Source organism: Sparus aurata, chromosome 21, assembly GCF_900880675.1.
Source record: "Sparus aurata chromosome 21, fSpaAur1.1, whole genome shotgun sequence".
NCBI classification, from domain to species: Eukaryota; Metazoa; Chordata; class Actinopteri; order Spariformes; family Sparidae; genus Sparus; species Sparus aurata.
The window spans coordinates 9,806,237-9,830,561 of NC_044207.1; the positions used below are offsets into that span (position 1 = coordinate 9,806,237).

The 24,325-nt window shown below is 40.8% G+C and overlaps 1 protein-coding gene across 3 annotated transcripts; it reads left to right on the forward strand.

Moving 5' to 3' along the window:
* The first annotated feature begins 1,289 nt into the window (after positions 1-1,289).
* Positions 1,290-24,325, forward strand: LOC115572114 (neuromedin-U receptor 1-like). Of its 3 annotated transcripts, XR_003982023.1 has the most exons (5): positions 13,446-13,592; positions 15,122-15,840; positions 17,051-17,284; positions 17,826-19,586; positions 19,702-24,325. XR_003982023.1 is itself a non-coding variant. In XM_030401930.1 (4 exons), exons 2-4 carry the CDS (start codon positions 15,153-15,155, stop codon positions 18,134-18,136), a joined length of 1,233 nt encoding a protein of 410 aa, XP_030257790.1. In that variant the 5' UTR covers positions 1,290-1,450; positions 15,122-15,152; the 3' UTR covers positions 18,137-24,325. The 3 variants fall into 3 exon arrangements, 2 of the variants coding, with proteins under 2 accessions (XP_030257790.1, XP_030257789.1); XM_030401930.1 differs by lacking the exon at positions 13,446-13,592 and adding an exon at positions 1,290-1,450 and having other exon boundaries at positions 17,826-24,325; XM_030401929.1 differs by having other exon boundaries at positions 17,826-24,325.

A 24,325-nucleotide genomic window follows, 5' to 3' on the forward strand; every position in this document is an offset into this window, starting at 1 on the left:
AAGAGAAATTGAGGCTCGCATATCACCAGTGTAGCCGCTAACTGCGGCTAACTGTAGCAGCTGTTTAGTTAGCTCAGTTAGCAGTGCATCTAGTGATGCATCAGACTGGGAGCAGGGCAAGCTGGTTCAACTTCAGTAGATATCTGTGCAGCACAATACATAGACGCCATAAAGTCAAACAAAAATTCTTACATATTGCACCTTTAATTAGTAAGTGTTAATGGCATTGATAGTTGGATTTTGTTGCTTCCGGACAGAGCTTGGCTCACTCTTTTTATAATCTTCATGCTAACAATCACCTAACTTCTAGTCTTAGCTTCATATGTCATAAAGAAATGAGACTGGTAAAGATCATCTCATCTGATTCCAAAAAAAATCAGTGTTCCAGACCAACTTCAAAAACAGAGTTTCCAGATTTCATCTGACCAGCTTGTGACCGTACCCATGCTCAGCTAACAGTGAAAAGACCAGATGGGTGACCAAGTTAAAATGTGGGATTTTGTTTTTTTTTTGTATGAAGTGAGCCAAAGGCGGAGTAGAGGGCCTTCAGAGTCCCATGAGAGGTCAGCCTGTAAACAAAGCTGTCATGTTGCTTTGATGGCTGCAGAACACGGAGGATAAAGTGCAATGAACCCAGAACTGTAATGCTGGATTCAGGGTCAGGGGCTGATTTTGAAGCTACACACTGGATCTTGGAGCAACTAAAGTAAATGAAACAATATAGAGGCCTAAACCATAAAGAAGGTTATGTAAGAATTCTTAGAATTTAATCTCTGTATATTTCCCCTGAAAAGTCTCAGGTTAGGGTCGGGGGAACTAATAAATTCATTGTGGCAGGGCACTCTGAGTCATGGCAGGCAGCAGGTGTGTAGCACCTGTCACATCATCTTACATTGACTTAGAGCTCTATTTAAAGGCCCCCATGCCCACCTGATGGCCATGAGAATGTTGACTTAAATTGGGTCCTCAGGGGAGAGTCTCCATTTCTTTCCCACATGAGGATTATGTGCTGCGCTGCCTGCGTGTTGCTGTGCGCTCCACGCTGTCGCGATGCCCTTTTTACACAGCTGGGAACATCTGTAAAAACAGAACCAGGCCAGCGAGCTCAGCTGTCAGCTCTCATGTATGAGTGATGACTGACCGCCCTTTGTGAAGAATGTCCTTGATAACAAATTCTCAGTGTTTGAAGTGAGCCAACATCACTGCTACGTGCTCTTCTGTAAAACTGGGGTTGAATCTTAAGAAAAAGTCTGGAGAAGCAGAAGTACAGCAGAGTGTCACTGCTGTCCTCTCCATAAAGTCAGTCATGACAGGAAGTCTACCAGCCTCTGCAAAACAGGGGATAAACATAATCATGGATTACACAGTTTTGAGCTGTCGAGGGGGACCGATAGCTGAACTGCAGCACCAGGGTGCCATGCTGATGCTATGATGCCGCCACGACTCCGAGGTAATTTTAGCTCATCCTGATATCTTCCTGTTGCACCGTCAGGCACCATTTTCTGAATTGAATACAGATACAAACAATCTGCTTAATGAAAACCAACCATGTCATGAATTTGTAGACAGTAACTCCAGCAGTGTTGTGCAGTGTCAGACCAGCAGGACACAAATATATAATTTAAAGGAGCAATGTGTAGAGATTGGCCATCTGTCAAAGGTTGCTCCAAACAAACAGGGGGCAGCATATCACCAGAGTTACCGCCAACTGATGCCTACTGCACTTTTGCACACCACAGAACCTGCCTGATTTGAGTAGTGCATACCAAGGATGTTAAATTACTGGACACAGCCTTGGATGCAGAGCCCCATTCCTTCCCATAAAAGCTGCTCAGTGGCGTTTTGAAGCCAATAAAGCTTGACTCCCTGGGTAATAAAACACTGGGACCTGTGGGGCCCATGGAGCGTGCACACTAGTGACTAACTTCTAATTCAGCGTCCAGCTAACTTGAAAGGGGAAAAAAATATTTTCCACAAATTCCAAATGTTATTGGACCAAATGGCTCAAATTATGTCATTTTGCGGGGTTGTGATGCTCAAAATAATGTATCCACTGTTTTACAGACACTCGTTTCACAGGGTAAACTTAAAGGAGTCATCACCCGGAAATCGCAATTTCTCTCGTTAAATCATGTATATTGGTGTTGGACCTCTGTTGAAACTTGCCTGAAAAGCTGGAGTTTGAAAGTGGCTTATTTTTTTCGCTTTGGCTCTTTTTCCGAACAGGAATAGCGCACAATAGTGCGCGTTCCTAAAGCATGAGATTTTGACTCTGCTCCTGTGGTGACGTTACCACAGGAGGCTACTTGCATATTAAGCATCGGCTCACAGCCGTCCTCCGAATCTGCCTATTTCTCTGTCATTTTCACGCCATACATCGTGACCGCCAGCATTAAAACTCAGGTCTTACATGTAAAACACGAGTGTGAAAAGTAAGAAGGAAAAAAAAAGAATTTACCATTCAGAGACATCCTGCTGTAAACGTGTCTCTTCCACAGTCTCTGCCTCTTCACTCTCCCGTTCGGGTTCCGACTCCGGTTCGTACATAAATGCCTGAATTCCGTAAGGTTCGTCATTTAGTGTGTGCGCCATGACAGAGGGCTGTTTATGTTTTGGAGTCTGTGTGTGCATGCAGGCTCGCCCCCCATTCCAAAACCTCGCGCATAATCTCGCGTGAGAAAGTCGCGGTATGAAAAAGTGTCAGAACAAGCTCTATGTTTGATTTTTTTTTTTTTTTTTTAATTTCTAATAAGTTTTAAGAATTGATCCAAAGCGATCTAAGAGGGACTGGATATGTAAAAAACCAGGTGATGACTCCTTTAAGGGAAAAATTATTTTTGGGCCCCAGTTCATCACATGATGACATTATTTGGTTTAGTTAGTTTGGCCCCTACGAAAACTGACTTCAAAGCCTAGCACTCCACCTGGGGGTTTGGTGCATACGCAAGCGTGTCCGCCATCTAACCTAACCCATTAGGTACGGCAACACGCACACAACTACAGTAAATTGGAAATGTGTAAGATTTGTCTATGATTACTTTTGGTAATGATTATTACCGACAGCAGTGCATAACAATTTATCAGTTTAAATCAAAGGGGCTTCATCAGCATGGAAATTATAAGTTTGAACAGCACACAGTAACAGCAATTAAACTAATCTGAAAATATGCTATTCTACAACAGGCAACCACAAACCATGGTCTGAAAAAATCATTAGCAAATGTAATTTAATCATAAACTAACTTGACAAATATCTGGTTTTGCCACTGTTCCTGTTCTGTGAATATTTTGTTTCTCTCGAGTTTGAAAAAAGTGTGTTTGACAATGAGTTAAAGGTGCAATATGTAAGAATTGCCTTCCTTTAACAAGGAAATTAAGCTCAGCTCAGAGAGCAACTTGAAATCTGAAGGTGTATGGTTTTAAGTTCTGTTTAATAAGGGAAAAAAGGTGTTGAAGTATTTCATTTCTTGGCAATTTGTGGGTTCATTTTGTTCCTTTATTAGCCGTAAAAAGGGAGGAGGGCTTGTGAAACCTAGCAAACTCACAGCTCGCATACATCTCTCAGCTGATTGTTTAGGTACAAAGTGGCATAATGAAACAGGACGGGCCGGGGCTAGCTGGTTAGCATGCTAACCTCAGCAGACATCTTATGAACACAGTGCGTACAGTCGACGTCTTTGACACGACAAAACTGTTGTTTCTTCACAATCTGTTGATAGTTTTAGTTCAATTTTTCCATCTACAGTTCTGGCCACACGTCACACATTGCACCCTTTAAAACATGGGTTATCGCTGTGGAGTTGAAATCTTATCCTCATGTTGACTTAAGCGTGATTATGATAAACAGTGTTTGTGATATGGGTTCAAATGAGGTTTTGAGAGGTTTACACAAGGAAGAGGGTCCTTCAGTCCGTCATGTAAACAGAAGTAAGTGGTCCTTAAAGAGGAATTGATGTAAAACATAAAATTCTCACCGAAACAGACCTGTTTATGTTAGTGACCACATATACAGCACATTAAATGTAGGAGATTTACACATGACACCAGTATCATGGGTGTATTAAATAAAAACGGGATTTAATGAATTTTAAAGCAAAACTGGTTCATGTGAGACCCCACGGCTCCTCTTCATTACTAGAACTATTTTGTTTAGTAGCACAAACTGCTGGGGATGAGGTTTTATAGGCCTATTTGTATATATATGTGATGATATTTGAGGTATTTTGCAGGCACTTAACTTACTCACTGCTCTCACTTTGTTCTGTTTTCGAGTAACACATGCTAAAACGGCCAAATTGAGTGTTTCCAGCACAACTCAGCTTGTGAAAACATTGTTTTCATGCCTCTGTGGCTCTGGAGGAGCTCTGAAAAAAGAACTCTAACAAACCCTCAGGGATCATCTCAGCATGAGCCTGAGAATTAAGGCCCCGAAAAGCCTTTTTTCCAATCACCTCCTTACTAAGACTAATGGAGTCTTTCAAGAAAACAACCATTCTGCAATAGTTCCATTTGTGGTTATTTATATAAGCGAGAGAGTTTCTGTAATTTTAGACTTACAGGATTGACCTTCACCTCAGCTGATTCCAGTCACTGTTCTCGACTGTGTGTGTGTTTTTCATGCCTTTTGGAGAATATTCACAAACAATATGGGGCTCTGTATGTTTAATTGAACGCAAACATGGAGCTGAGGGACAGACACCTGTTTTTTTTTTATTAACAATCGACTCTGTTTGCGTTAACCAGCAAACAGCAGCCGGAGCTTGCAAGCTCTGGAGAACACGGCTGTTGGCAGAGCCTGGAGCTTCCAGAGTCATAAGCACCTGGGGTCGAGGAGCGCAGAGTTTGTTTTTCAAACTATTGGGACAAAAACGTGGATTTATCAGCCTGGTAGCATCAACACAAGTGGCCTAGTTAACTAACTAGACTTGCTTCAGCTCTACCCATGCTCCCCCTCTTTGCCCATTTTTGAGTTAGGGTGGAGTCCGACACTGCCGAGCCCCTGTTAGCCTCAGTCTAGCGCTTCAGAAGCCGATGAAGGCGTGCCTTGAAATATTGCCTGAGTGACTGAAGATCCAAGTTTTCAGGAGTGTTACATTTTTTTTATAGAAAGCAGTACCAACATTTAAAGCAGGAGCTGTTCTAAAGCAGGGGAAAAGGTACCAGGCACAAAAAAACAAGAAAAGAAGATCGAGGCTGCTTAATGAGAACTCTAAGATCCAGTTTTTCAAGCTCAATCCATCCTTTGTACGTCATAACACTCTGGTGTCTGGATTTTGACCGTTCTTTAATTTCATCTGTCTCCTGTGGGTCCCTCAATTTTATGGGAGTGCAGTAATAAATCACTGAGCCACAGGCAGAAGTCATTTAAGTGCAATGAATAATGTCTGTTGTGTGTTATTAGGCTATTGATGGTTTTTTAAAAAAACCTTCCTGCTGCCTCAGACCCCCTGCAGCGTAATACTAGCTGCGTAGCAACAGCCAGGAAAAACACCATATAGAAAAGAACTAAAGGTGAGGATAATTAAAGGATAATTAATTAATTAAAGGGGAAAAAAAAAAGCTAAGAGAGTTATTGGCCCGGATAATTAAGTATTAGTCATAGACAGCAAAGAAAAGTTTTATTATGTTTCTCGATTTTGTTTTTAAGCAGTAGTCTGGGGCGATTTCTCTACTCTTGATGCCCTTGTTGTTGTTGTTGACTCTGTAGTTGATGTGGCTGCCATTGTATGTTGGTGTTCACATTCGACATGTGACATACAACCACTTTACCACACGTCCTTTTGCCAACTCTATAGTATACTGCTATAGTTATCTCAGTGCTTTTTCATCCATAACTTTGATAAAGTACTTTGTGCTTTAAGTCTTTTTGATATTTCATAGGTGTTTTTAACCTGTGTCTAGTTAATGTTGCTAATGTTTATCCGTCTACCTAAACAATAAAAAAAAGGTTAAATCACTTTATAAAAAACAAACAGTAATCTATTAACAATATGGATAACACCAAAAGTTAAGTATTTAAACTAAAAATTTAATTAAAATGCACCACGATGACTGTAGACGTATACTGTAGACAGACAACAGACATAACCTTTAGCAACATGGTATAACATAATGGTCAGATTTTTAAATAATCTAAAATGCTTAAAAATAGAAAAAAAAATTGTAAGCTATTGATAACATATACAAAAGGAACTGTGAAAAGTGAAATGTTGTATTATGTTATGGATGAAAAAGTACAGAGATAACTAGACATACACTGCAATAGTATATTCACATTCATGTTAATTTATATATTCATTAATCTAAAATCAATGTGACAGTCTGTACAAGCAGCCCTGAAAACACAGTAAAAATCAGTTTTACTATCTGTGTATGATTTCTCCACCGTCCATCCTGCAGCTGAGCCTTTGAAGAGTTACTCGTCGCAGTGTGACGCAGGATGCACTCCAGCAGCTTCCCCAACTGTGTCTCTGTCCATAATGGACCCTGTGATGGAGGCGTGCTGCTCGGACTGGACAGACTCACGGGGGGGTCCGTAGAAACACAGAGGACTTCTCCACTGTCCCTTTGCATAAATTGACTCATTAAAAAGTAGACAGTTGCTCCTAGACACCAACTTGCAGATGTATGTTAAAGATGTAATTGGAAATGTTGAGAAAGTGCTCTTAAATGTCAGATTTGTTTAGAAGCAGCTGCATTCACTGCTGTAAAAATGCCAGCGTCTAAGTACCCCGCTGCTATGCTATCATTTACTAAATAAAGATCTCACATTAGAAGCTGTTGGATACGAAATTCAAACAAAGACTCTTTTATTGTACTTTTTATGAGAGCGAAAAAAACCCTGCAACTTGTGTTTCTAAGGTCTTAGGGTTATAATACAAGCATTTCAGATTTTTTTTCACGTCCGGCTGCGGCGCCGTCGGGGGGCACAGTCACCTGTTACTTGCATGTTACGTTGTAGTGTATATGTGGAGAAAACAAGCTGCAAATGTCATGCAAATCGGATGATATTTTTCCGATTTTCTGTGTCCACTGGGTGGCGCTATGGATATGACACAGTTTTGATGCACAGATGTATTCAGGGCAACACCCTCTACATGTATGTGCAGTTTGGTGTGGATGGGAAATTGTATGTTGAAGTTAAAAGGATTTGATGCTTTATGGTATGAGTAGGTGAAAGCTTTTGATAACTTTTCATCTTCAAGGTCTGAGGATGATACTGAGTGAATGTGAAGACTGTGGTGTTAAATCTGTAGGAGGAGTTTGTTAAAGTACGAGGCATGGAAATATTTCAAAATGGCGGTGAAAATCAAAATGGACGATTTCCTGTTGGACTGAGGGTATGGGTCCAAGAGGGTTTTTATGGCGTCTGCTCATGATAAATATGCATACCGAATATCGCTCATGTATGTGCATGTAGGAGGTGCGGCGTTACAATAGGGAGCGCTATAGAGTCCCCAGGCCACACCCACACCCAAAGACATTGAATTATCAACATTTTTCGCCAGATGTGATGTATATTCCAAATTTGGTGACTTTTGGGGTATGTTCATGCCTCCAAAACTGCGCTTACTTTTGAGAAGAATAATAAGAATCCTAACAAATTGAATAGGTCCTCGCAGGTTGAAACCTGCTCAGGCCCTAACTAGGAAAAAGGCACACATACTACTTGCTTGCTTACTACTTGCACTATTTTACTTGCACCTATAATGAAATTCAGCTGCACTCATTAACCATGTAAATAATATAGATTAATGGATTGGCAAGGAGTTGGTTTACAGCTGGAAGGCGTGGTTGCTTGGAGAAGAGAGGTGGAGCTGCGTATGTTTCAAGAGACTATAATTACAGTACATCCCATGGCTATGCATGCGAAGAACAGTGGAAAGCATGCACATTACCTGCACAACTCATCTTGGACACGGTTGACAGCTGTAACACTCCACAGTTAGACCATTAAAGGAGCATTTTGTAGCACTCATCAGTCATGGTCGACAGACTTTCATAGTGGCCAAATCGTGTAGTTACATCCCCTGATGCGCAGGGAGCCAAAAACTCGGTAAAACGAGGATAATTGGGGCATCATAACCCCCACAAAATGACTCGTCTGACTATCATGATTTGAGCCATTTGGTCCGATAACATTAACAAGTCTAGAATCATTGCACGTTAAAATCAGTTTATTACCATTCAAGTTAGCCGGGCGCTTGACCGGGAGTTGGCCAGCTCGACTCTGCAGCTAACCCAGCCATGCGCTAATGAGCGAAGGCAGCAAGCTACAGCTAAGAGCATCCAGCAAAGAGTAGTTGTTGGTTATTCAGGTGATATGCTGCTCAAAATATATATCTTGTTGGTGCTACCTTAAAATTTCATAATAATGGCCATATCTACAAATTATACCATTAAATCTCCATGTTAGGTACACATACATTAAAATATAACAGAGAAACATACAGTAGCCTAAACTGACTCCAGAATGACTTTCCCCTTGGATACAAGATGCATGCAGTCCTCATGCAGGTGTACAGAATAGCTGTATACAATTGAAATTAAAGCTGCAAGCAGCATTGAACGGGCCCTCGCAGTCCAAGCGCGTCGGGGCATGCTGCCGTCGATGCATGCTGCCGTCGGGGCATGCTCACGCAACACATTCTGCTGAGGAAGTTGTTGCTTTATAATTCGGTGGCCTGCTATTGCCGGTGTGAAATAATGTACGCTGAACTCAGAAAAATTGTGTGAACTGCTGCATGATTCCCCAGACAAAGACTGAGTCGATGGTCCGCCTCTGGAGCTGGCCGAAGAGAATGTGCACACGAGGCATGATGCAATGAAATAGTTTCAGGAAGAAGCTGAAAGAGTCATCCTCCAGTAGCCTCACAAACCTTCCAGCTTCTCACACAGTGGTAGGCTCAAATTCCCCTAATGGTTTCAAAACACTGGATGATGTCACCTTTGTGCTAAAACAGTGTTCACTGCACAGATATGGAAGTTCAATCTTACTCTGTTTGCTCTTGGGAGTCTGTGTGACACCACTCTGTCACGCAGACTGATTCTCTTGGGAGATCTTGAAAAAAATCCAGAGAATCCAGCCAGGTCAGAAAAGAACTGATTAACTGATGGGATGTGAGATGTCACCTGCTGCATGATAAAAGCTGAAGAGGAAGAAATTGCAGCTCATGGGGGAGTTGCTGTTGTGCCTCTGGGGCTTTAACAGCCAAAAGTGTAAGTCCTACCTCTGAAATAAGACCATCAGCTGGAAGCCAACAAGATTTCCTACATTTGTATGTATATATTGTCTATGTGAAGTAAAAGATGTGGGATCCAAATCAAGCTGAAGAGAACTTTTTCTCCAGTTCCTCCATCTGCTCTTCACTGTAGCGATGATGTCACGCACTGTAGCTCATGCAATACACACCCATTATAAAATCAGTAGACGGCCTACAAATCCTTAAAACTAAAACTGTGATGATTTGAAAACCGTAAAAAAATTTAAAAAACTGAATACATGCCCAATAGTTTGAGGTCTACTGACTATTTAAAAGTTAGAATGGTGTGTCTAGCTCAAAGTATGAGGGACAAGGAGAGGTTGAAGGTCGATGAGTTTTGAAAAGGACTTGAAGATTACCCCATTTAATCCCATTGACACTAATTAGACTGCCACCAGAGCGCCAACTATTGGCCGATTTGCACCAAATTTTACACAAAGCCTCATCAGGCCATACCACACAATGATGAACATTTATGTGATAATCGGACAGTATTTTGTAAAGATAAGCAAGATTGTCTCTTTTCAACACAATATGCAGGAATTTATCATTTCATAATTCGGGCAGTTTATGGACTATCAAAATTCTTTTGAAAACTTTTTGTCAGGAGGGTCTACAGATGCTACGTGCAAATTGGTCAAATCGTCTAGGAGGAGTTCGAAAAAGTAGGTTTTTCATTGTTTGCAAGTTTGCTTATGGAAAGTTACTGCAAAAGTGGGCGTGGCCTACACCAAACAATTCAGCTGAATTCAGGAAACACATAGGTATGAGGATTAATAATGTGAAACATATTAAGTGGGAGTTATGAGTGAAAAAGGCTTTTTTCACCTGCAGGTTCCCTGCTCGGGCCCTAATAAGTCCTGCTGACATAAATCCTCCTGATAGCCATTCTTACATGTTACTGCAAACAAAGAGGTGCTGGCATGGAGGAAATGTCACACTGTGGGCTCCTCTGTTTTGGAGTTGATTTGTGTTCTCACCACCTGGCCTATTGTCCTCCATGAAATTGATTACAGTCTAATACCACATGGGCACAGACAGGTTCAGGGTCATGTACAAGATTGCGTGTCAAGCCCAGCAGCGCGAGACATAATGTCATACCTCGCTGAAATAAAAAATTGGATGTCATCTGAATGACTCAAAAGAGTTTAACAGAGACACAGATTCACTCACCCACTATTTTCAGGTTGCAGTAGGGGTACCTGGTTCAAAGTTCACAGCAGGGCTGGGCAATATATACAATATTGTTTATTGTGATGAGACTGTTGACTGTCTTGGATTGTGAAATGGGTGAACTGACCCATTACCATTTCTGTCCACGGATCACAGTGTGATTTTCTTTGGTTTTGTGGTCAAAGTTTAGGAAAAAAGAATCATCACACTCTCAAAACCGCAGTAATCACACACATCAGTGGACACATACACTCTCACCAAGAGCCCAAAATTTTAGAACGGCAGTGTTGACTCGGCATGATGTTGAAGGGGGGTGTCATCCCAGTTGGTCTGACACAGAAGCCCAATCAATGCTTGACTAAGTGGATGCGCCAATGAGGAGTTGTCAGTTTCCTGTCGGGGAAGCACTAGAGCCCCTGCACTGGGATTAAATCCAATTAGACACCGCTGCGGAGGGAGAAAGGGAAGTGGTGTGGTGGGGGTATGTGACGGTCATGCAGGCGTGTGCAGCCGGCCAAAACTGTGGATTTTCTGCCCTCTGACAGAAGCTCTGGCGATGATTTATTGCATACAGAATCCTCATCCCTGCTTGTCTGTAAATGCACTGCGTGGGATGTGTCTCATTGGGCTGCTCTATTAGCCAGGCAAACCTCAGCAAGTCAAATATTTCCTCTGCTCCCCCCTGTTACACATGAATGAATCTCAATCATGTCTTTTTATTAATTAGGCTCAGTTTGCGGAAGGGAAAATACTCATCTGAGCCTTTAGAATTCAAATATATGATTTCCTAATGTTCAAGCACAAAGGCACACCTGATGACTCATGCTGTCTGTTTAATGCGGAAAGGTACAAAAGAGCATAAATCACTTGAAATCAAAGCATCCGTACAAAGACATCTTAAACCTGATTTGCACTCTCTGGCGAGTGACTGCAGACGTGATGTAATAAGATGTAATGGGCTGCTCATAAAATGCATCTTAGATTAGGATGGGTCTAATTAGAATTTTAGAAATATTGGATTCCTGGTCACTGCATGCTGCTCGTACACCCACTTGCTAATAGCTGTTAGTTCAGTAAGGTTGTAATCAGACAGTCGCCCAGCATCACAGCCATTTGTCTGTTGAATGGAGCCATTCCATTAGCAGGTGTGCTAGCATGGGGTCACAAGAGCACATTTTCAACCGGTTCAATGTAACTTTATTCCACATTACAAGCATGCATTTCAAGTGGATTACTTAAAAGAACAATGTAGTTTAACAATTTACCTGCTAATTGTCCTGACTGACAACAGATTTACTAAGCATTCCCGAGCCCATGTAGTTATATATCCTTTTCACAAGCATTAGTTTCACAAAATGCCACCCACTGTACCACCGGTCACAATACGTACAGCATTGTACAATCCTGTCTGTTTTTCAGCAGAGGTATCAGAAAAGGACAACTTCTCAAATTCCCGCTCCTCCCCCAGCGTTCACCTGTGGTATTACTGTTGGCACTAGTGATGCGAAGACAGTGTGAGTGACATGGCTACCGTTAACGGCCCAGTTATTTTCCAAAGCAAAGAAATGGACGTAAGAATCCCAATGTGACGAAGGTACATTGATCTCACGGCAAGAGTTAACACCTGTTATATTAAAAATTAGGCAGGTTTTCTTACTTACGTACTTGTGGTGAGAGGAAACACATATCAACAGGGGAACAGACTTTGAAACAGCACCGGTCAACAGCAGCGCTAGCGACTCTGTGCTGTGCTAAGTGGCTACAGCTTCACAGGGACCAGGTGTTTTGAGCTCAATGCTAACAGTAGCATTGCAACACAATGACAATGCTAACATGCTGATGCTAAGCAGGTATGTTCACCCATGTGCACTATCTGAGTCAAGCATAGAAACATTTGTTATTTAGCATAAAAAGGATAGCTAAGTCTGATGATGAAATTTATTTTCCAGGTATTTGGTCACAATACAAAATATTGGACAACTTATATTTTCTATCTGATGATGGAGAGGAAAGGTTTTTTTGAGTGGCAGTGGAATTTGTTAGAATTCATCCTGATGGGGACATGGCTGTCTGGACCAAATCCATCCCGATGCTGTTGAAACGCTTCTGTCAGGGTATGACTGAAGTCATTAGGATTCTTCCTCTGAGAACCACAAATTCATCAAGAATATCTGCACCACTTTTTATGTCAATCCATCCGATAGGTGTTTAAGACATGTAATTAAAAACCACAAATATCAACTTGCTGATATCGTACTAGAGGAAAAGACAGGGGATCACCAAAGTCAGACAGCTTCATCCTCTGAGGAGCATGAATAACACAACACTGCATGTATTATGAAAAGGTTTAAACAAGAATTTAAGTTTAAAATTGAAAAAACACGTCAACAGGTGAGTGTCACAATTACCATTTCTTGTTGAATCAACACCTCCTGTTCAACTCGCAAAAATTAATTTTCTGATGTTTATGACCTTTAAGGCCGAAGTGCCGTTCCGTGTCCTCAGGGAGACATCTTTGCGTTGTATTTTAAACACACTGTTAATTTATCAACCATTTGTGTCTGTTTAGTTGTGGACTTGCAATAATTGGGAATTTTCATTTTTTTTTCACTACACGCACAAATAGCACTCAGCCCATGGGCCGCAGGGTCAAAGCAATCTCGACCTTCATTTTCACATGTGCCCACCGTCAGTGAGAGAAATTAATAGAATGGAGGATGAGATGGTATAGAGTGTCGGTACACTCACATGTATAGATGATAGAATGTGTGTGTGTGTGTGTGTGTGAGAGAGAGAGTGTGTGTGTGTGTGTTTGTGTGCGTGTGTGAAAGAAAGCGAGAGAAAAAAAAAATAAGAAAGGCAGTGGAGGTGGGGAGGCTAATGGTCGAGGCGGCATACAAGATGAAGAGAGAGAGAGGGAACGAGAGAGAGAGAGAGAAAGAGAGAGAGAGAGGTGGGGTGAACTCCAGTGCTCAAATACGGGAAGTCACGGCAGCTGTGACGCACTGAGGCACCAAGGCAGTCAAGATATTGTGTCGGAAAAGTCCAGGATGCAGAGAAAGATGATGCTCTCACATCGTCTTGCATTTCTTCAAATCTTTTCCATCTTGTAAATGAGAAGAGGATAGTGACCTCAAGGAGAACCACAAACTGCAGGTGCGTGTGTGTGTGTGTTGTCCTGACATAAAGTTATCTCGATAACCCTGTTGCTTGTTGAATTGAATAAACAAATCCAGCGTGCCAATCTAAACAAAAGCCTCTCTGGAAACCAGAGCATACACTCCCAATGAGACAGCATTGTGACTGCATTGTTACTATTAAACTACAGTTTGTAAGGGAGGACAACACAGCATAGCAAACATAGTTAAGTGAATTGTAGAAAAAGCTTATTTTTCATGTCTGAAGTGAGGAGAACATGGCAGGTTGTGCCAGTGATTACTGGTTATAAAGCATATATACATTTAATCCACAAACTAATTAGGATGCTTTTTTTTGTCTGCATGTTTTATTTCACGTATGAGTGCAGTTTTCTCTGTTGCTATACATGAAAGCTTTTTACAGCTGCTTGTAGCCTGCAGTGTGTGGGATCGCTGCGTTGTTGCACTCCCTGAGGTTTCGTCCATTGTTTTCCCTGTTGAAGCATTTTGTAGGAGGTGATTCCTCTACTTCTCCAAATTGAGGGTATCGCGTGTCCCCTGGAAGTAAACTGTAATTAATGATATTGTGCTACATTTGGTCAGTTCAGAAATATATCGACTTTGGTAGATTTTTTGAAAGCTTCAGACATGCTGGCAGACTCAGGACGTCTGAGTCTGTTATTTGATCAAATTCTTTTAATTTCCCTTTCTCAAGAAGAAACAATATGACAGTATAATGAATATTTGCCTTCATAGCTTAATGATGTATCCCAGTGATTCTGTGTTGTGCTATGATTGAAGTTGAGGATCTCATACGCAAAGGTTTTAAAGATAACGGTCAAAATTAAAGCAGCAGAGGGTGAGATATCCTGACCTTAAGCCTCCAGTGTGGCCAAACAGCTGGATTCCAGCATCTTTCCTTAGACCCTTCCTGGTTAGCGCCCACATCTGTCATTCTCCGAAGCAACAGTTTGTAGCTTAGGTGTCCTGCTACAATATTTAAGTTTGAATTGATTATGTAGTGCGGCAGGAATGAGCATTTTTGCACTTCCAGGTCCAGGGTTTTTTTTAATGGGTTGTCCGTCAGAGGCATCAAAATATGATCTGTAATTAACTAGAGCTGAAAATATTTTCATATTTTATTCTACAACATAAAATTAGTCAGTAAAGACCCTACATTTGGATTAAAAAACATTTACGTTTCCTTAAATAGGCAGTTGCTTACAAGTGGCTAAATGGGACTACCGTGGCTGTCGGGGACGTCATCAGGCCGAACACAGAGACCTAGTTACTCACTAGTCCGTCTTAACAAGTGGACCCCTGGACTTTCTTTACTCTCATCCCTGCATCACCCTATTAGGTTTTTTTTTTCTAACTTTAGACTTTAACTTTAGACATTTAGACACTGTCCACATTGACAGAACATCACATAAGCTCTGTCACCAGATGATTAGTATTTCTTGTAATGAAAAAACTTCATTTGTAAAATTGGTGAAGTGCGCATTTTAATTTAATTTTTCTCCTCTTCATTCTTCCCTTTATGTTCAGAAACTGAGTATCCCTCTTGCCACTCAGCAACATGCTGGAGCTGAACTGCTCTCTTGCGGCTCTTTTAAGCACTGGTGCCACAGTTTTCACTGACGTAGGCTGCCCTGAGGCTGCTGTGGTGTGTGGGATGAACATCTCCTGGGTGTTGGCTAATGCCACCGCACAAGATCTGGATGACATGTGCTTGAGCGAGGAGGATTACCTGGCCAGGCACCTGGGGCCTCGGAGGTCCCAAGTGTTCCTTCCCGTCTGTATCACCTACCTCACCATCTTCTTGGTGGGTGTTCTGGGCAATTCCCTGACCTGTGCAGTCATTTTGCGCTACAGGGTGATGCAGACACCCACCAACTACTATCTGCTGAGCCTGGCGGTGTCTGACCTGCTGGTGCTGCTGCTGGGCATGCCGTTAGAGCTCTACGACATGTGGGAGAACTACCCCTTCCTGCTTGGGAAGGGAGGCTGCTACTTTAAAACCTTCCTGTTTGAGACGGTGTGCTTTGCTTCTATCCTCAACGTCACTGCACTCAGCGTGGAGCGCTACGTAGCCGTGGTGCACCCTCTCAAAGTCAAACACATGACCACACGCTCCCACGTCAAGAGGGTCATCTTCATGCTGTGGGTGCTGTCCATGCTGTGTGCTGTGCCAAACACCAGTCTGCATGGGATTCAGGAGCTACCCCCAAGGTTTGGACGTCAGTTTCCCCAATCAGCAATCTGCAGTACGTACAAAGTTTTAATTACATTTTTTTGCCTTGTTTTTATTTTTAAGAGATTACAGATGGAACCTTAAGGCTCTGTGAGGATAAAGGGCTCGTCAGCGTGCTAATGTTCTCACAGTAACGATGCTAATGGTGATGGTTTTATGATGTCCACTATGTGTACCACCTTAGTTTAGCATGTTAGCATTCTAACATTTACCAATTGCACCAACCACAAAGTGCATGGGGAGTTTATTGGCTACCATTAGTTTGTTCGTTCCAAAATGTTGACCTGATGACGGAACTAGATGAAAAAAAAATGCTGAATATGGACATGAAAATCTGCGATAGTGCGATAGTTATGGAGACATTTAACTGAAAACCTCATATTCAACCTTGTGGTGGCGCTAGAGAAAAAGTCACATTAAGTAATTGATAGAACAACTTCGGAACCATGAATTTGGAAACAAATTTTATAAAGACCATTAAATAGATTTGAGATATTTCAATAGGTAAGCTAAAATGTAGCTTACTAGTCAGGATTCATCCTCTGGGCACCATGATCATGGTTATCAGTCTAATAGACCAAAAAAACAAAACAGAAATTTCAGCCTGTTTATGTGATCCACTGGTAAATTTAGGAGATTGTCGAAGTCAGTAGGATTCACATCTGGGACCCAAAATATCTGTACCAAATGTTACAGCCATTATGTATGTTCATTAAAAGCATTGTGTAAAAGGTGTGTAAAACATTCTAAAATCAAAATGTTGTTTCTTTATTTTGTTTGCGTCGTCTGTTGCTGTTTGATAAAAGTATTAACATTCAAAGCATTCAAAAAAACCCTCCAGACTGCACCCAGCTAAAGTACCTGCGTACATGTATTTAATGTGAACTTGTTCATAAACTGCAGTTTAGCAGCGGTTAGCTGTTAGCTCTGTTAGCCGAAGACACTGCAGGACCCTGCTGCCCGCTGCTAACAGCTAACTAGCTCCCCTCCTGCTAATTTCGACACTAACTTCTTGTTTATATTGTTGTGTCCAGGATTGTGAGTTTATTGCTCCCTATTGGATTTAATGCATCACATTTTACCAAGGTTTCACACTGAGTAGCCTCTCAGTGATCGTAAGTTTAGCAAGCCAGCACTCGATTAGCCAGCACTTTGTTCAGTTTGCCATTTGTTAAGCGACAGTTATACACACCTACCCCTATTTGTTAACTTTGTCTCCTCAGATGTGGTCAAGCCCACCTGGATATACAACCTGATCATCCTGATTTCCACAGTGGTCTTCTTCCTGCTCCCCATGCTGATAATCAGCATCCTCTACCTGCTTATTGGCGTGCGGCTGCACAGGGAGAGGCTGATGACCGAAGTGGACAGCAGGTGTAGCTTTGGAGCGGAAAGTCTTACCAGATCCCACAAGCAGAAGCTGTGCAAACGCAACGTTCAAGTCACCAAAATGCTGTGTAGGTCATGTCTTCGAGCTGCCCAGGAGCTAAAAACTTTATGTGACTGTCTCCATGTGTGTGAATGACTATTTGGACCCATTGTTCCCCTGTGTAGTTGTTATAATAATTTTCCCTGAAAATTGCAGGTCTGCTCCAACACTCACCTCTTTTAAATCAAGACTTAAAACATTTCTTTTTGCCACTGCTTTTAACTGAAGTCTTTGAACTGCATTATTACTCTGAGTTTTTTTTTTTTTTTTTTTTTTTTTTTCATAATGCAATTTTTAATGTCTTTTAAATGAAATGTTTGTCTTTTAATATAATTTGTGTGTGCCTGTAAAGCACTTTGAGTTGCCTTGTGTCTGAATTGTGCTATACAAATAAACTTGCCTTGCCTTGCCTTGCCTTGCCTTGCCTTGCCTTGCCTTGCCTTATAGCGAGTCAGTGATGTTGATCAGAGAGTAGTTTAGAATCTCAACATGTCTAGGAATATCACTGGTTTATGTCTTTTATTTCTTTCACCTGATCTCATTCTCTCCTGTTTATCTGGCCTGTCCAGGCGTGCTGGTGGTTGTGTTCGGTCTTTGCTGGGCTCCTTTCCACGTGGACCGCTTGATGTGGAGCTACATTGGGACCTGGTCCGAGCTGCACCTCAAGGTCTTCGAGCACGTCCACATCCTCTCCGGAGTCTGCTTCTACCTGAGCTCTGCCATCAACCCCATCCTCTACAACCTCATGTCCACCAGGTTCAGAGAAACATTCAGTCACATGACCTGTTTTTCTAACAGCTGGCCGCCACGTTCCAGCCTCCAGATGACCCAGCGCAGCACTTTGAGGGAGAAAACGGCCAGCAGTACTAGATTGACTTAGACCCGGGTGAGCCTGTCTCGCCCAAAGGAAGTCGTAGAACACCAAATCCAGAAGGGTGACAAATTGAAAGAAACACTGAATGAATTGATGGAGAAATGCAATTATTACAGGGAACGAGTTGTCACTCAGTAGTTTGATGAGCGAATCATATCCTATGGCCCACACCGTTGCAAGATCTCATCACAGCTGAACACTTATGGCAGATTTAAGACACCATCACCAGCTTTTGGAAGAATGATGTTGATCCCTCAGAGAATATCTAGAATCCTTTCCTTTAATTTGTTTACCATTTGTACATATCAGTAGCTCAAAAACTTTCAAATGGCATGGTCTTAGCCCCAATTGGAAGGATTCTACCTTTGAAGTGGGACAGGTCAAACAGTCAAATGGTCGAACATCACTGCGAATGGATAGAACAATGTGACCAAAGGCTGTGTGACAAGTCTAAAGAGCATAGAGCACACATTCATGCTGCCCGCTGGAAGTCACGCCAAAAATATACATAGTAATTTGAATCCCAAATGATGAGATAGAGAAGCATCAAATGTTTGGATGACCAGTGAAATTATCATATAGATGGCACGACACGTTTATATGCGTGGGGAATGTAGCCCATCTGCACTCTCCAAAGTATCCATTTGTGTGCTAGGTGACTGTATTTATTGTATATACCGTACACGCACTGTTTTATGTGAAGCACAACATTTGCATGCTTGCTTATTTGCTATTGTACGGCTCCAGCATTAACACGCCTCCACAGGAAAGACCGAGTGCACAATGGCGCCTGTTTAAAAGCAAGAACATTTGTGCAGGAACGCATCAGAGGGGAAAATGAAAGTCAGTCGAGTGAAACGAGAACAAACACAGGGATTCGTCTATGGGGTCTATGTGATGGTTCCGTATTTATAGCCATCGACAGAGCTGTTGATTAGTATCTTGGAAATACTGGACGCCCGATTATTTCATCTGCCAACAGCTGAATTGCGACAAGTTTCTTTGATAAATGTGAAATGGCTAACGTTTGTAAAACACTGTGATGTTGTTTAATTAATTGATTTAGAGGTGCAATTTGTAGAATATGGGCAGAATCCAAAGGTAGCTCCAAAAACATGGGGGGCAGCATATCACCAGAGGGACCGACAACTGCTGATATTTGCTAGCGATCCTTGGCTGTAGCTAGCTAACGTTAGCTAAATAGCTCATTGCCCAGTTAGCTGTGGAGCCAGTTGCACTTGAGTGTGGAGTTTTTACACTTTTGGACACCGAACTAGGACTGACCGCAGCGTCCAAGACGGTTCGACAACAGGGGAACTCAACCGGGGCCATTTTCAGCAGCTCTGACCAAGACTGTGACTTCTGGGATGACAAAAGAGCCGGAATATTTTCACATCTTACTCTGTGAATTGGGAACCCTGAGATGGCCGTGGGAAAACAAACCAAGACTGTGTTGGTGAGTTTAATTTAGTTTATATTGAGTTTGAATGTGTTTCTGAAATGTGTTTCACGATGAGTTATTCAGTAAGTATCTGATTTCATGACAATTTGTGTGTTTCCTTTGTGCACAGACCATGTTCACATGGTGGCCATCTTGACATCAAGCTCAGGTTGGGGAAGGTCTAACAACACTGATGTGTCACAGGTTACACGTCCAATAAATGTTTCATTCCACAGCTTACCGATTGATAAGGAACTTAAAAGAAAATGGATAGTAAAACTCCAGAAGGGAAATTGGGTCATATTTTAACATAAAACTACATTTTTTTTAATGTTTTATTCTAAAATTCTGCCCATATCTCACAAATTGCACCTTTACCAGTTTGCGATTGTATTGATGACAGTGCCTGTACGTATATAGGACATGTGAATATGTATCAAGTGTTGTATCAATGCGGTGTTCTCTACTATTTACGAAACTATGTATGTATCCCTGAGTGTAACCTTGAAATGTGATCAGTGCAGCCTATAAGATGTGCCAGCAGGGATGTTGATATATGGGTGCAATGAGTAATGCACTTGTTTTCATGTTCTCGACTAAAATCGAGGAACGAGCAGCAGGGTAGAAATGTCCCCCGTGTAAACACAATGGTTAAGGTGCCACCCGGAACAATCCGAGTAATTTATGAATGACGAGGTCTGCCAAGGGCCATAAGAAGCTTTCCACTAGGCTGTCTCATCTAAACATTAGGTGACACACAGCACGGGAGAAAATCTGTACAAAAGGAGATGACAAGGATTATGAGGGAAAAGATGATGTCACAGGGTCGATGATGTGGAGAATAATGAATAAATAATGAATGACACGATGCAGGAGGAGGACAGAAGATAACTGAGTGATGCTGACAAACGAACCAACGCTAATGAACAGCAATCTCCCCACAACCTCCATCACCATAACAGAGCACACTGTTTACTCAGCGCCTTGGCGAATAGACTCATTCATTCAAGAGTGGGGCTATTATTACCAACCGTGGCACTCTGATATAACAAAATGAAGCAGACCGTATCATTTTACTCACAACTTTAAAGAGTTACTTGAGCTCCGCGCCGGTACTGTGAAATTAAAGTCAGATCAAGCCGAATGAGAAACACGACGCGTTTCGTTTTGGCTTTCCCTCAGAAATGAGGAGAGATCTGGAAATTTCACAATGTTGAAAACCATAAAAATCCCAGAATTGGAAACAGTAAAAAAAAAGTCAATATGATGCTCAGTAAGAGCTGGAGGAAGGCTGAATTGCAAAGTTTTTGGCATCACATCGCTTGTTTTCTACTTCATATCAAGTCTTTTCTCTCTCTTATGCTCATCCCGACATGTTTTGATGTAACACAATGTAAGTAGATTTTCCATTTAGAATCTGCTCAAAGCACCGCGAATAAAAGAAGCAAAATGATCATTTGCAATAAGTGCGAGGAACAGAATGTGATATCAGAGACTAGAAGGATATGGAGGAGGAGATGAGAGCCGTTGCAGGAAGGTGTGAGGTGTTTCATAATGAGAAATGTGAGGATGGTGACTGTCACTGATGGTCTGACTGCAGCTCAAAAGGTCATTCTAACTGCAGCTTTTAACTTCAGCTGATAGAAGAGTGATATGTCCTTGACCTGAGGTGTTAGGGAGACCAGCGCTCGGGGGTTGAGCCGTTGCTCTATTAGTCGCCCTGCACAGCCACTCCATGGTTTGTAAGTCAATGCCAGCAGCACAGGCTGTGTTCACCATAATCCAGCATCCAGCAGCGGGGTGAGGCCAAGGAAACTGTGAAGTTATGGGTATGAATCTGGATGGATGCATACCATCAAATTGTAGTTGATCAAATATTCATAAAACTAAACCTAGAGCTGCACTAATTTATGTTTTAACCACGGACCACATTCACACATAGGCCATTTTCCTCTGACATTACGGTGTTGCTGTCTTTCAGGTTGCTGTAAACACAGGAAGTCTGACAGATCGTTGTCATTTCACTGCTTTCTGACTGATCAGCAACTGAAAAGACAAGAAACAGTTGGTCGTATTTCAAGCTAAAACTACTTGATAACCCATTAGCTTCTATTAGACAGCAGCTAACGTTAGCATTTGACCTCTTCCTAGCTGCTCAACTCATTTAAACATGGAAGTTAAACACACTGGATGTAAGCAAACGTGAATATTTGCTAGGATACAGTTGAATGCTAACATTAGCTAATGGGTTAGCAAAGATGTTGTTTAACCTTTAATTGATTTATTGAAATCTGTATTTTGAACATGTACATTCATTTTATTTTCAACAAAAGAATAGTCCATATGAAAACAGGCAATTCTAATGATGTTCGAAAGGGAAGGGTAAGAAGTGTAAATTATCCAACACCCCCTCTCCATTAATTTTAAAATAATAATTCAGAATAGGCTTCCTGATCTAATCATTACTTATAAATGCATAAATAAATCAATAATATGTATTCACAAATATACAAACATACAAATGTATTGAACTGAATTTATCACCCATTATTTCATGTATTATAGGTTATATTTTGATTTCTTTTGTCTTCTATAAACATGTACTACCCATAATAAATGAATAAATAATAATAATATAAATGTTATAATGATTTAAATGTCTTTTCCAACATCCACTTACCCCTCACCATACATATTTACATATTTACACACACACACACACACATATACATTCATATATACCCACTTTGCTTTCTGCAAACAAATTAAATAAACATTAAATACAATAATTAATAAATTAACAATGAATACTAAAACCATCATAATATCCTAGTGAATTTTAATGCCCTTCTGAATCCCTGTTGGACATTGACTCAACTACACATTCAATCTTTTCCATAGTTTTACACCAATAATTAATTCATGTCATCAGAAGTCAGTCATGTATAGAATAAACAGTTTGGGACCCAACTGTGACCCCTGAGGGACGCCACAATCAGTGTCCAAACATGATGAAGAAAACTCTCCCAACTTCACAAATTGTTGCCTGCCACTTAGATAACTTCTTATACAATTCAACCGTATGCCCCTGATGCCATATCGTTCCAGCTTATTAGTCAGAATTTTGTGATTGCTCGTGTAAAATGCTTTTTCGTGGTCCAGAACAGGATGTTGTTTATGGTCCAAGGACTGTTGTGATTTCCTTATTTGATTCAATTATTGCCAATGATGTTGAATTGTTTGGTCTGAATCCACACTGACTGTCACTAACTAATTTGTGTTTCTCAATAAATGTGTCCAGTTTGTCATTAAAAACATTTTTCCAAATTTTGGAGAATTGTGGAAATAAAAAAACAGGTGTCTGTTTTCCAGTTTTGTACAGCGGTAAGACTTGATCTTCATTTTGTTTAGAAATGTACCAGTTTGGAATGACAGGTTGCAGACGTTTGTAGTGGATCTGAAATCCCCTCAGTTACCCTTTTCACCACTGTCATGTCTATTCCAATAACCCCTTGACGCCTGAATTTATATGTAATTATGATAAAAAAAAATATTATTTGTGTTTTTGCTTTCAAGCAGAGGCTAAATTAAGTGGAGATAATTAATTTGACTTCAGCACATAGAATAGTTAAAAATTTGGGTATCAATTAATAATTAGTAATAAAGTAGTTATTAAAACACATTTCCCATCTGAGGCATGAAGTTGATTTTATTAATGCCAACATACTATTTAAATTTAAATTGTAATCTGGTTTCATGACAGACATTCAAAACTTCATCATGACAATGATAACAAAACAACAATAAAAAAAAATATGTGCATGTATGTGTGTGTACTAGATTAATTATGTTTATTTTGTCTTCTAGTATATGGAATGAACTGACATTGGGGGAACACATGCACTATTTCAGCTGCATTCTGAATAGAAGCGGTTTGATGCAAATTTGTGACAATAGGCGTTAAGGGGTTAAAGTGGAAGTCTTGTTTTTTACATTTATTAACAATATCTATAATTTCTGTCTCATCCACTACTGTCAAAAACATAGATTTGGGATGCCTTTCTATAGAATTTATCATTTGTTTCTTTGGTTGTCGCCGTTGGGTCAGGAATTTTTTCACACACACAAACACTCACAAAAGATGTTTTAGCTATTTTTCAGATGATCCATAATATGATTTTCATTATCATTGTCAGGATAAATTATTTGTTTAGAACCATTTTTAATAATACCATTTAATACGTCCCATATTCCTTTAACATTATTTTTTATCATCGGCTATTGTTTTACTGTAGCAGTCCTTCCCACATATCCTTATAATATTAGTTATTGATAGTATTCTTATATTTCTTGTATTTGTTTTCGGCCCCTTTAGTTCTCTGTTTTGTGAAATCTTTGTATGGTGTATTTTTTGTCTTGCAGGCGTCCATGGATGATCTCTGTATTTTTGGTTTTCTGCATTATTTTTTTATTGGACATTTGAATCAGATAATGATCTGAATATTCTTGACAATGTTTCATATGCACTGCCAATATCCTTTTGTTTGTGTAATGTTTCCCAATTTTGTACTAGTGAATCGTGTTTCAGTGCGTTCGTGAATTCCTTGTTTGTCTGTATTCTGGTTTCTTGGTCTGGGTGAAAGTGGCACAGAGGGATGTTACTCTACTGGGTCTGGTCATATTGCACATTGTGTTGATGAATCATTCAGTCATGTTTTGTTTGATTAAATTCAGCGATCAATGTTGAAATCCCC

Coding starts and splice junctions, on each gene's coding strand:
- LOC115572114 (XM_030401930.1), top strand. CDS start 15,153: ATGCTGGAGCTGAACTGCTCTCTTGCGGCTCTTTTAAGCACTGGTGCC. Junction 15,841..17,050: donor TCCCCAATCAGCAATCTGCA/GTACGTACAAAG, acceptor TTGTCTCCTCAG/ATGTGGTCAAGCCCACCTGG. Junction 17,285..17,825: donor TCAAGTCACCAAAATGCTGT/GTAGGTCATGTC, acceptor TGGCCTGTCCAG/GCGTGCTGGTGGTTGTGTTC.